Source organism: Loxodonta africana, chromosome X, assembly GCF_030014295.1.
Source record: "Loxodonta africana isolate mLoxAfr1 chromosome X, mLoxAfr1.hap2, whole genome shotgun sequence".
NCBI lineage: Eukaryota > Metazoa > Chordata > Mammalia > Proboscidea > Elephantidae > Loxodonta > Loxodonta africana.
Window position 1 is genome coordinate 82,197,759 of NC_087369.1, and position 13,933 is coordinate 82,211,691.

The 13,933-nt window shown below is 41.3% G+C and overlaps 1 protein-coding gene across 12 annotated transcripts in view; it reads right to left on the reverse strand.

Moving 5' to 3' along the window:
- HDAC8 (histone deacetylase 8) overlaps positions 1 to 13,933 on the reverse strand; it is a 307,901-nt gene that overhangs the window by 181,015 nt on the left and 112,953 nt on the right. For 2 of the 12 annotated variants that reach the window (XR_010319804.1, XR_010319803.1), the window contains exon 8: positions 3,732 to 6,856. The exons of 9 other annotated variants lie outside the window; for them this stretch is intronic. Coding sequence is in view for 1 of the 3 variants with exons in the window: in XM_023551438.2 (XP_023407206.1) it covers positions 6,841 to 6,856 (16 nt within the window). In the remaining 2 variants the exon portion in view is untranslated. Of the gene's footprint in view, positions 1 to 305; positions 6,857 to 13,933 lie in introns of those variants that run through there. One more of the 12 variants, XM_023551438.2, reaches the window with a different exon arrangement.

The following is a 13,933-nucleotide window of genomic DNA, read 5'->3' on the forward strand; positions in this document are numbered from 1 at the left end:
TTTTTGTTAAAACAGGGGCAACAATAACTTGGGAAGCAGCTTATTTAGTGGTTGTATCAACAAGACTATTTCCCTTAATTTCTTCAGTTTAGGGCACTCCCTTCGGCTGGTTTGCTTGTATTTTAATTACAATTTTAGAAGGGAGCAGCAAGGCATCCAATAGGTCTGCTATTAAAGCCCAATTTTTAATAGTGTTACCAGAGAAGGTTAAAAATCCCTCTTTGTTTCTATAATATTGCAATATTATGAATAATTCTAAGTGTATATTTTCAATCTGTAAAAATATTTACAGACTTTATTGTAGCAAGTTTACCTGCTCTGGTAAGAGCAATAAGTTCAGCTTGTTGAGCTGAAGTGGCCTTAGGGAGAGGCTGGCTTTCAAGGACTTTGGTAGAAGTTGTAACAGCATAATCAGCCTGATAGTGAGAGCTAGGAGTTGGTTTCAAATAAGAGCCATCTATAAATAATATCATATCAGGGTTTGTTAAAGGAGTTTCCTTTAAGTTACTACGAGGAGTCAGAAGCTGCTCGGTTAAATCTAAACAATCATGGGGAGGACAGTTATCCTTATCATCTGTAGGGAGAAGAGTACCTGGGTTTAAAGTAGCTACTGTATGTAATCTAATATTAAATGCTGCCAAGAGAAGGATTTCATAAGTGAGTCTGCTGGCAGACAGATGTTGGGTTAAAGCAGAAGCAATGAAGATGCAGCATGGGGTACATATATGTTTAAAAGGTTTCCTAAAACTATCTGCCATGTTTTCCACTAATTTTGCTATAGCAGCCACTGCCCTAATGCAACGGGGGGCAGGAGAGGGGAGAGGGGTAGGTCCTGGCTACATGGTCCAGCTGCAGGCTATAGTAACGCACAGGCCTATTTTGTCCTCCGTGTTCGTATAAGAACACCTAATATATTACTAGAATCTTCATGTACAAAAAGTGTGAAGTCTAAATGATAATTAAAGGGAACCCCAAAATGGACATTTTAATTAAAGCTTCTTTTAACTTAGTTATTGCCCCTTGATTTTCTAGGGTAAGACAGAATGGACCAGGCTCAGAGGCTTTCAAATATTTATATAAAGGTTGTGCCATGAGAGAATAATTAGGAATTCAGGCTCCACGATAACCACTAAGTCCTAGAAAACCTCTTAATTGTCTCCGTTTTAGGCAGAGGAAAGGTTGTAATAGCTTCTTTCCTTTTGGGGTCAATAGATATGCCTTCTGCAGGAATTAAGTGACCTAAATATTTGACAGAAGGCTGAGCTAATTTTAATTTTTCTTTAAAAACTTTATGCCTACCTACAGCCAAATGTTTTAGCAAGGCTATGCTGTCCTCCAAGCAAGCCTGTTGAGAGATGAAGCACACATTGACATATTGTAAAAAGGTAGATTTATTTGGAAATTGCAAAGGTTGCAAATCTGGATGCAAAATTTGAAAAAATTCATTGGAAGCCTCTGTAAAACCTTGAGGCATGACATTTCAGGTAAGTTGTTGATTTTCCCAAGTAAAAACAAACAGCTTTTGACTTTCAGGTTTGGCAGGGATGCTGAAAAATGCACTGCAAAGGTCTACAGCAGTAAAGCATACTGCTTCAGGAAGAACACTGGAAAGTAGTAGATGTAGATTAGGGACAACAGGGTACCTAGGAATAACAATGCAGTCTATTGCACACAATTCCTGAACAAACCTCCAACCTCAACCATTGGGTTTTCTAATTGGAAGGATAGGAGTGATATAAGGACTGGTGCAAGGAATGATTAAGCATTTAGAAAGAAAATCCTGCATTATAGGAGTTATTTCGTTTGCTTCTTCTTTAAGCAGGTACTGGGGAATCTGGGCAAGGGTTTAGAGGTGTCCACTTGAATTTTAATACATTCAGTGGACAGGACTCTACGTCTTTAGAAGTCATGGCCCACAAAGTTTCAGGGACCTGAGAAATACTTTAAGGGGGAAGAGAGTTTGCTGGGCCAGAATTTTGAAGAGGCATAGTAAGGGCTTGCATGTGGCAGATAGCCTCTTCCTTTTGAATGTTATCCATCCCTAAATTCTGAGTCTTAGATACAATTAATAACATTTCTCCCTTTTCACTAAATTGTAAACGGCAATTTCATTTAGATAAAATATCTCTTTCTATAACATCAGTTTTAGAATTCAGTAAAAAGAGATGTAAATCTTTTATTGGGCCAAGAGAGATAGGCTCATAGGTTGAGAATGAAATAATGTTTGTACTTTATTAGTAACTTCCATGATTTTAGAAGTTTTTGTGCTCCTTGACAGGTGCTTTAAAAGGCACACGGGATTAACTGCAGACAGTGTAACTCCTGAATTAATTAAAAAATGTATTAATATACACAATTGTTTGTCTTTAAGGGTTTAGAGGTACCATAGGAAAAGTCCCTGTTTTGTCCCTGGAGCCCCTTCATTCTGAACAGGGGAAGGAGCTGAGATTGGGGTTGAAACCTTCTGTTCATTCTTTAACTTAAGGCATTTGTTTTTCCAGTGGCCAGGTTTCTTGCAATAATGGCAATGACCAGTTTTGGGGCCATTGGAGGGTTTAAAATTCCTTTTCTGAGTGGGCCCTTGCAGCTGTTGTAACTGAAGGGCCATTCATTTGTTTGTTAGCCTGTGCAGTTTGCTTTGTTTTTAAAGTTTGGGCAAGCTCATGGGCTAAACTAACTAGTTCCGTAGTGGAAGTAGTCTTCCAATCTAAACAATATGTCTTAACTAGGGCTGACATTTCAGGTTTGAGGTCAGAAATAAATACTGCATTAAAGACCCCTTTTGTTCATTCATCTGAAGGGTTCAATCTAGAATGTTCCAAAAACTTCTGGAATAATCAGGACTGATAATCACAAAGACTTTCATCTTCACCTTGTACACAAGAATGGACTTTTGTCTGTTTGGGGGAAAGGCCTTAAGAGTTACCTCATATAGCTTTTTGGCCCTGCCTCAAGCATCTTCAAGAAGAACGTAGGCCATTTTGTCTATGTATAAAGCTAAATCATCTTGGGGGGTTTTCCATTCAGTACATTCTAACCACAATTTGATTTCCCCAGGGCCAACTAACATATGGACTCTTTAATACAAATCAGATAATCTGGGCTGATAAGCATTAATAAGGACCTCGAATTATTTAGCAAATCTATAAGGGTCCTCATGTAAATTTGGAAAATCTTTAGCAGTGCTATGTATGAGTCCAGGGGATGAAAGAAATGGCAGTGTTCTTTGGATTTTCTCTAGTGCCCACTCCAGTTTCTGCAGGGCAAATTTTAAAAGGCATTTCAGGAATTGGCTCTGAACTTTCTGATTTTGATCTTTCTGCCTCTGGACACTTTATTGACTCTAATTTTGGTCTTTCTGGCTTTGAATAGTTAGCAAATTCTCCTTCTGAGAAGAAAAGAAGTTCAAACAGAGAGTTTCCAGATGGATGAAGAGGCAGAGGACGATACACAGAAGAGGTTCCTGGTGGTGGTGGTGGGGCGGGGGAGGGGGCAGAGGGAGCTGCAGTGAGGGGTGTTAAGTACATCAGAGCTCTGGCTTTCTAATTCTTTATTTTTCCTAGTTAATTTAGAAATTAAATTCTTCAATTCTTTATTCTGTTCAGTCAAATTGAAATGTAATTCTGTAAAGAGGCTATCTTACTGTCTTAGGCTGGGTTGTCTAGAGAAGCAAAATCAGTGAAGTGTATTTACATATACAGAGAGGAATTTATATCAAGGAAATAGCTCACACAGCTGTAGAGACTGGAAAGTCCCAAGTCTGTGGGTCAGGCTAGAGGCTTCTCCTCAATCACGTAGCTGCAGAGGCTGGCGAACCCAAGATCAGCAGGTCAGACTGCAGTCAGTCGATGAATCCCAAGATTGGCAGGTAAGCTGCTAGCTCAAATCCCAAGAACCAGAGGTCAGGTGAGGAGCCAGCTGCAGGATCCAGAGTGAGCAAAGGCCAGCAAGCTTTGCCAGAAAGTCCACATATATTGGATGCAGGTCACACCCACAAGGAAAATCCTTTTCAACTGATTGGCTGCTCACAGCAGATCTCATCATGGAGGTGATTATATTAGATGTCATTATGGAGGCGACAACATCATTACATAACTACAAAACTATGTCATAACTGCCAAACCACTGAGGATCATGTCCCAGCTAAGTTGACACAAAACCTTAACCATCACAGTCCACCTCCTGTCAACTCGGCACCCATACACATCTCCCTAAACCATACATGATCTCTAGAGACAATTATAGTCATACTTGCACCAAACATGATACAACTAACATGTGTACAACTGAAAACACACTAGCCCTGTTTACATCTTCTATTTTATAAATGAGGAAAACAATATTTGATGCACACATACAAGGAAGAAATACTCATAACAATTAAAGTCCTCATTTGTGCAAATGGTCATGTGGTCATAGCTGGTATTTAGAACTACCTTCCATATTCCCTTTACCTTCAGCAAGCACCTCAGCTGGTAGTGGTTCTTTGCCTGGTGGGGTGACCCAAACCTTCATCCCTGAAGGGTCTGGGCCATTAGCAGTTATGTCAGAATTGGGTTGCTATAGTTTTCCATTGACTTTAATCACAGAGCATGGTAGCACTAAGATGTCTAAGGGATCTCCTGTATTCCAGACATACTCTTGTTTACCTCCATTATGTAATATCAATCTGATTTCCTCTTGGTAATCAGGATCAATCACACCAGCCAATACAATAACTCCCTTCTTCGACAGTTGATACAGAGGCATGAAGAGTCCAAAGTGGCCAGGTGCCATTCTTAACTTCCAGTTCAATGGAATCAATGTTGTGTCTCCTGGTGGGAGCATTTCTCCCTTTGGAACTAAGACTTCTAGACCCACAGAGCATAGGATCTCAGGGACAGGAGGCAAAAGTTTTGCAAGTGGGTCACTAGGGGTAATAGTGAATGGTGCCACTCCCATTTCCACCCCTTGATTCCTGGACCCATGAATCCTGGCTATGTGCGAAACAGGACCATATACTGGATGCCGGTTTAGAGCATATACAGCCTGGAGACATTGCCCCAGCCTTGCCAAGTACTGCCACCTATCTGGTGCTGTAATTGTTATCTTTAGAAGGCCACTCCATCATTCTATCAAGCCAGTTGCTTCATGATGATGGGGAACATGGTAAGACCAGTGAATTCCATGAGCATGGGCCCACTGCTGTACTTCATTTGCTGTGAGGTGAGTTCCTTGATCCGAGGTGATGCTGTGTGGTGGTTAGGGAACCCTTATGGTTTTTTTTTTCTTGGTTTTCTGTGTCATAGTTGGAAAACCAGAGGGTCCCTATGTAACCCAATGGAAAGGTACCTGTAAGAAATTATTTATCTAGCTCTCATTGCTATATTGTCATACTGTAGAACGGTGGTGACAGAGGGCCACTTGCCTCATTGGTGGCTTGTATTACCAGATCATATTTCTCAAAATCCACCTTATCAACTGCCTGAGGCTGGGTTCTCTAGAGAAGTAAAATCAGCAAAGTACATATATATATACACACACACATATATATATATATATACATATATATATATATATATATACATATGCTAACATGGTTGAAGAGGCTGGAAAGTCCTAAGTCTGTGGGTCAGGCTAGAGGCTTCTCCTGAATCTCATAGCTGCAGAGGCTGGTGAACCCAAGATCAGAAGGTCAGGCAACAGACCTCTGGCTCACAGGCTGTGGAGGCCAACAAATTCCAAGATTGGCAGGTAAGATGGCAGGCCACTGGATCACAGGGTGCGGAGGCTGATGAATCCCAAGATTGGCAGGTAAGCTGCTAGCTCAAGTCCTAAGAACCAGAGGTCAGGTGAAGAGCCAGAAGCAGGATCCAGAGCAAGCAAAAGGCAGTGAGTTTTGCCAGAAAGTCCGCATTATTGGATGCAGGTCACACCCCCAAGGAAACTCCCTTTCAACTGACTGGCTGCTCATGGCAGATCTCATCATGGTGGTGATTACATTATATCCGATTTCATTATGGAATTTATTACATCATTATAAAGCTGCCAAACTACATCATAACTGCCAAACCACTGAGAATCATGGCGCAATCAAGTTGATACACAACCTTATCCATCACACATACTTTGTTTATGTCATTTAGAGTCCTCGAATTGCCAATCAGAAAAAAAAGTCCCATTGAAATTTTTTCTTTTTTTAATCCAGAACCCCTTTTGTTCTAACTCACTGCGCAGGAAAGTTAACTTAGAAAGTTTAAATGTCCCATAAAGTGTCCACTCATTCAAACTGCCTTTTGTCAACTCATACCAAGCAGATAAAAATAAGCAAACAGAAGCACCATAATGCTTATTCATAGAATGAACGGGAGTTTTTGGAGGAGTCTCGACATTGCTTTTAGATTTGGCATTTCCTATATTTCCAAAGGCAGTGTAAGGTTAGCTTCAGTAGCTTTTCAGAGAAAAGGTCAGAGCTTTCAGTTTCTCAGAGCTGGTTAATATCCTTAATAAAGGAATGCTGCAGAGCTGTGAAATGCGGCTTCTTATGGTTCTGAGTTCCCTAAGCAATGACCATAAGGTACCTAAAATCAAAGGAACTTATGTTCTGTTTAAAAAGACAGGGGGAATAGAGGAAGACAAGTCTTTCAACAAAAATCAGAGAGCCTCTATGCAAAGTAAGCAGGGCTCAGACCCAAGAGGTGTTTATCTGTGGCAACTTCCAGTAGCCCAAGGAAAGCGAACAGGCCCAAGAGACCTTTGCTGGTGCCAGATGCTCCAAGTTTCTCGCTGTCCCGGATGCTGCAGAGGTAAAATCTCCTTTGGCTCCCTTCGTGGTCACCAAGAAATGTCCTAGTGAAAACACTAGACTGATGCTCTGCTAGAAATTATGACAAAGAATTTTATTGAAGGAAAAAGACAAGTAAGATCATTTCACAAAGTGGAGAATCACATGGGCACTCAAACAAGAGGCAGTGTGTGTTCTGGCTTGCAGGGAGAGCAGTGAGGTATTCATCAGGCAGAGCAAACAAACAAAAAATGGTTTCATGTCAAGGGAGTACAGGGGAAGGAAGGAAAAAATTTCAAGGGGTTATTACACTATAAACTTACCTAACATCAATTTCTTGACTAAAACAATATTTTTAAAGCAATCGATATAAACATTTCTGATATGGGGGTTTAGTGATTGATTGTATACCAGTTTAATCTTAGTTGGAATCCTTGAAATGTAAACGTCAACCATTTGGTTAGGAAGCAGATTAAATTGGCTCTAACTTGAAGCCTTTGGAAATGTAAACACTGCTCATCTGGCTAGGAGGGAGTGAGTTAGGGCCTAGACATTCACTGGATAGCAATATTATTTACATAAGCTAAGGCCGGGATCTCTGCACCCTTTGTGTTACAAACAGTTGAAAAATTCACAAAAGGCTAAACTGTCTTTGTAGGATGGCAGAGGCAGGCTTCAAGCCTAGTTGCAGCTTAATTTAAAGTAGAATTTCATTGTAGGTCTGGGATTACCCATTTCAGTCATGCCAAGCAGTCCCAGTTTTAAGGTTTGCTTATTCATTCCTGTCTCCCTTTTTTGATCAAGCTGCCTCTAGGCGGCACAGATCACTCAAGATAATACCCACAATGGAGATGCCTGTCTTTTGTCTTATTCAATCTATTCATGTGTTGATGGACATTTGGGTTGTTTCCACCTTTTGGCTACTGTGAAATGTGATGCAATGAAAATTGGTGTACAAGTTTCTATTTGCGTTCCTGCTTTCACTTCTTCTGGGTATATACCTAGGATTGGGGTTTTGGGGTCATGTAGTAGTTCTAAAAGTTAGAATATAGTAGTTAAAAAGCAAAAATGTCACTTTGAGGCCTAAGGTGCACCTAACCCAAGCCATGACATTTTCAATCACCTCATATGCATGCAAAAGCTGGACACTGAATAAGGAAGACCACAGAAGAATCAAAGCCTTTGAATTATGGTGTTGCTGAAGAATACTGAATACACCATGGACTGCCAGAAGAACAAACCAATCTGTCTTGGAAGAAATACAGCTAGAGTGTTCCTTGCAAGCAAGGATGATGACAGTTCACAGTGGGCAAGGAGTTTGGTTGTCCTGCAAGATTTGAAGTCTCTTTATCAAAACTTCCATTGAGCCAACAATAAGGAAGCACTTGTTATTGTCCTTCCCTCTCACAACTCTTAACTTATAAATGCTCCCAAAGTCATCAACACAGCATTTTAGATAACATATTTAATGTTACTAAGACCATCTCACATTGCATTCAGATACAAATAGAGAGCAGAAAAGGTTAAACACTGGCAGTATTTCCTCCTTCTGATGGCATAGCTTGGGAACTAGCAAATCCTCCCTTTGGCAAAACAGCCTCCCTCTCCCACCAAACTTTGTGTGTATGTGGCCCTGGAAGGGGAGGGGTGCCTTCATGTAAACAAAAAATACTTCCATGATTGCTACAATTTGGCCATAAACTTCCATTTGGAGGAGGAGGTTGGATTACAAGAGCAATATTAATGTTTGTTTATACTAGTAAAAAAAGAGTTCTACTTGTAGCACCAACTCTAGTAGCTCCCATGGAAATTACGAGTAGCTTTTGGGAATCAATGACCCTTGCCTTTCTACATTAAAAAAAGTATTGAATAACTTAGGGAGATCTGTGTAATTGTCTTTTACATAAAATGGAACCCAAGATCTTTTGGTGATAGAAAACATTCATGTAAATATTCCATATCCAGTCTATTACAAAAAGAAACACAAAGCCAATTTTTTAAAAAGGGGATATGTTCAATCTTAAGATGAAACCATAAAGTTCCTGCTTGACTTGCTGGCAAAGTCCAACAGGCTACAGTAGGGAAAAAGTTATGTAAAAAAATGGGAAAAATAGCAAGTGAATCCCACAGGGTGAGGCAGTTCCGGAGCAAACTAGAAATTGGGTGGCAAACAAAAATTAGAGCATCTTGTAAGTGAACCAGCAATAAGACATCCTTTATAATCGTAAGAACTAAGCCAGAGAACCAGTGGGACCAGGAAACAAGAAGGATGACAAAGAGCGGATACACTGAATGACTTTTTAAAATGAGTAAGCCAGTCCTATGTCAAACTTATCTTTTGAGGCAGGTAGATGGGTCAGAGGAACAATGGGAAATGTGCAGGAAACTCTGGTTCTAAGCTACAAACTAAACCCCCCCAAAAAACCAAACCCAGTGCCGTTGAGTCGATTCCGACTCATAGTGACCCTATAGGACAGAGTAGAACTGCCCCGTAGAGTTTCCAAGGAGCGCCTGGTGGATTCGAACTGCCAACCCTTTGGTTAGCAGCTGTAGCACTTAACCACTATGCCACCAGGGTTTCCAGCTACAAACTAGATGTAGTCAAAAAAAGCATAATGACTGGGACTAAGTCACCAAGGCTGGCCCTGTGTAAAACTGTTTAGTTGGCATCATTTTTTTTTTTTGGTACCCCTTTCCCTCTACTTCTGTATTAACCTAATTCCTGCTCCTCTGAATATTCAGGATACTCATGCTCTAACCCTTTCAAAATCTACTGTCAAGAAATGCTCTGTTAATCCACACATGAACAGCACAGTGGGGGTCAGAAGGAAAGGTTATTCCAAAATTGCATTTGAAGCTCTATTTCTAATTATAGAACAAAAATATGTGTTTTCTGTTAAAGGAATTTCAGGTATTAGTTCAACAGATGGGAGAGATGTTTGGGGAAGGAAGCCTTCCTGGCACCCTTGGAATCAGAGGTCCCTTCCCAAACACCTTGACCAGATTTGACTTCTTTTAATTGGGCTTTAGATGAAGGTTTACAGAGCAAATTAGTTTCTCATTAAACAATTAATACACATATTGTGACATTGGTGTCAACCCCGTGATGTGTCAACACTCTCCCCTTCTCGACCTTAGGCTCCCCATTTCCATACATCCAGCTTTCCTGTTCCCTCCTACCTTCTTGTACTTGCCCCGGGACTGGTGTGCCCATTTAGTCTCATACACATGGTTGAGCTGCGTGTATTATTGTTTGTTTTATGGGCCTGTCTAATCTTTGGCTGAAGGGTGAACCTCAGCAGTGACTTCAGTACTCAGTTAAAAAGGTGTCTGGGGCCATACTCTCAGGGTTTCAGACCAGTAAGTCTGGTTTTTTTTTTTTTTTTGTAGGTCTGAACTTCATTCTACATTTGTCTCCAGCTCTGTCCGGGACCCTCTATACATTTGACTTCCGAAGGAAATCAAAGGAAAAAAATTGTGTACTTCTAATGAAAACCTGAATGATCATTGTGTGGATTTCTGGTGTGGTTCCACAGGTAAGAGAGGCCCGGGAACTATGAACTGATGAGTGTCTGGTTCTTTAATAGGCAAGCTGGAAGAATCTTTAATAAATGCTAGCCTCCTGTATGTAAAAACCGTCAAACTACTGAGGGTGGTGACAGGGGGCGGGGGGGGGCAACACAGTTTCTGTAAGGGGAAATCATGTGTAATCTTCTGTGGATCTTTTTCGTGGGACTAAACTAACTTTTAAAATGATTAAGTTTGACACCTAGGCTATTTTTAAAAATGAACTGGTGAGATTTCAAATTTTTTTAATCGTGTACTAGGAACTGGTTTATAGGAAAAAAAAACTCAAACAGAAAATACAGGCGAAAAACATACATTTTTATGAATGAAGAAGGATAAATAGTAGAGTTCCTCAGTGGTAGGTACTAGAACTCAAGTCTGCAGTTGATACTAAGTTTTTCCAGGCAGTGAAATGCTAAGTTGATGGGGGTAAAAGGAAGATCTCAGAGGCTGTTTGATTGGCAGATGAGGTTCAACAGGGACATGTGTCAGTTAATCCATTTAGGGAGGGCCAGGTATCACAAACTATACTTGCAAGATGATGAGTGCTGACCTTTCAATGAAGACCCATGAAAAAGCTCTAGGAAATACTGTGGACAGCACACTGAAGAGAACAAACTAGCTTCCTGCTATGGCAAAAAAGGACAACATTATGTTGGGCACCGTCAAGAAGGGGATCGAAAGGAAAACAAATGCTTCTCTCACACAGAACCGTCGAACATCTTTATTGATTAAGTTACATATGCAACTCTGATTCGGACATCTTAAGAAGGACAGTACAGAGACTAAGGGGATCTGTGAAAACGGCGGTGTAGGGGCGTCGGACTTCCTTGTCTACCTTCACAAGGAGGGAGGAGAATCGCTATCAGCATCAACAGACCAGGGCTGATTGTTATGAGATGGAGATCAGACATACCTTCACCTCCAACCTTTTTACCAATTTTGACATGAGCCATCCCTCCCACGACACTCTCTACTTCTCTGCTGGGCTTGATAATTCATTGCAATGGTCACACAGAACTCATAGACAATATTCATGATTATGGGGTTTATTAGGAAGGAAACAGGTTACAATTCAGGATCAGGAACAACTCAGGATACAGTTCTTTGGTCAGGAGAGCTTTTCAGCCATGCCCACAGGCAGGCCTCTCCCTGGGCCCCTGGGCCTCCGAGCCTGGCCTCTGCCCTATTTGGTCGAGTGTTAAAAAGATCTTTAACTCCACCAATAAGTGCCCAGAGGCACCCCACTTGCCAGTAAGCCTCAGCCCGAAGGTACTCAGCTTTCTGCTCCGTGGGTCTGCAAGCCTAGCTCTGCTGTAAAGTGCCCAGGGACACCCCGAATCCACCAGAAAGCCTCCTGCCCGAAGACTCTCAGCTCTCTCACTCCATAGGTTTGCATGCCTACTGTAGCTTCCTCACTCTGTGGGCTGGGAAGCCCACTGTGCCATCTTGTGCCGGTCTCCTGATTCTACTGCTGCCGTCTCTCTCCCACTGCTTGTCTCCAGTGTTACGGCTCTCTCTGTCTCCTGGGTCTAGGAGGTTCTCAGCACAGGGACTCTAGGTCCAAAGGATGCACTCCACTCCGGCTCTTCATTCTTCTTCTTTTTTTATATATTTATTTATTGTGTTTTAAGTGAAAGTTTACAATTTACGCCAGTTTCTCATACAAAAACTTATACACACGTGCTTATGTGACCCTAGTTGCTCTCCCTACAATGTGACAGCGCATTCTTCTCTACCCTGTATATCCCATGTCTGTCCAACCAGCTCCCGTCCCCCTCTGCCTTCTCATTTCGCCTCTGGACAGGAGCTGCCCACTTAAGTCTCATTTGTCTACTTAAGCTAAGAAGCACACTCCTCACCAGGATCATTTTATGTGTCATAGTCCAGTCTAATCTTTGTCTGGAGAGTAGGCGTTGGAAATGGTTTTAGTTTTGAGCTAACTGAGATTCTGGGGGCCATGTCCTCTGGGGTTCCCCCAGTCTCAGTCAGACCATTAAGCCTGGTCTTTTTACTAGAATTTGAGTTCTGCACCCCACTTTTCTCCTGCTCCATCAGGGATTCCCTATTGTGTTCCCTGTCAGGGCAGTCATTGGTGGTAGCTGGGCACCATCTAGTTCTTCTGGTTGAAGGCTTATGGAGTCTCTGGTTTATGTGGCCCTTTCTGTTTCCTGGGCTCATATTTTCCTTGTGTCGTTAGCGTTCCTCATTCTCCTTTGTTCCAGGTGGGTTGGGACCAATTGATGCATCTTAAATGGCTGCATGCTAGCTTTTAAGACCCCAGACACCAGTCACCAAAGTGGGATGTAGAACATTTTCTTAATAACCTTTGTTATGCCAATTGATCCGGATGGCCCCTGAAACCTTGGTCACCAGACCCCTGCCCCTGCTACTCTGTCCCTCAAAGTGTTTGGTTGTGTTCAGGAAACTTCTTAGCTTTTGGTTTAGTCCAGTTGTGCTGACTTACCCTGCATTGTGTGTTGTCCTTCCCTTCACCTAAAGTAATTCTTGTCTACTATCTAGTTAGTGGATACCCCCCTTTTCCTCCCTCCCCACCCTCATAACCATCAAAGAATGTTTTCTTCTGTGTTTCAACCTTTTCTTGAGTTCTTATAATAGTGGTCTTAGACATGTCCTTTTGAGGTTGACTGATCTCACTCAGCATAATGCCTTCTACATTCATCCATGTTATGTTTCTCAGGTTCATCGTTGTTCTTTATCATTGTGTAGTATTTCATTGTGTGAATATACCATAATTTGTTTATCCATTCATCCACTGATGGGCACCTAGGTTAGTTATTTCCATCCTTTTGCTATTGTAAACAGTGCTGCAATGAACATGGGTGTGCATATATCTATTCGTGTGAGGGCTCTTATTTCTCTAGGATATATTCCAAGGTGTGGGATTGCTGGATTGTACGGTAGTGCTATTTCTGGCTTTTTAAAAAAGCGCCAAATCAATTTCCAAAGTGGTGATACCCTTTTACATTCCCATCAGCGGTGTATAAGTGTTCCAGTCTCTCTACAACTTCTCCAACATTTACTATTTTGTGTTTTCTGGATTAATGCTAGCCTTGTTGGAGTTTCCTTTGTTGGAGTGAGATGGTATCTCATTGTAATTTTCATTTGCATTTCTGTAATGGCTAATGACCTTGAGCATTTCCTCATGTATCTGTCAGCCCCCTAAATGTCTTCTTTGGTGAAGTGCCTGTTCATATCCTTTGCTCATTTTTTAAATTGGGTTATTTGTCTTTTTGTTGTTGAGGTTTTGCAATACCTTATAGATTTTAGAGATTAGATGCTGATTGGGTTTGTCATAGCCAAAATTTTTTCCCAGTCTTTTGATGAAGTCTTTGGATGAAAATAAGTGTTTGATTTTTAGGAGCTCCCAGGTATCTAGTTTCTCTTCTGGTGTTTGTGCGTTGTTAGAAGCGTTTTGTATTCTGTTTATACCATGTATTAGGGCTCCGAATTTTTCTTCTGTGATCCTTATCATTTTAGACTTTATATTTAGGTCTTTGATTCATTTTGAGTTTGTTTTTGTGCATGGTGTGAGGTATGGGTCTTGTTTCAATTTTTTGCAGATGGAAATCCAGTTATGCC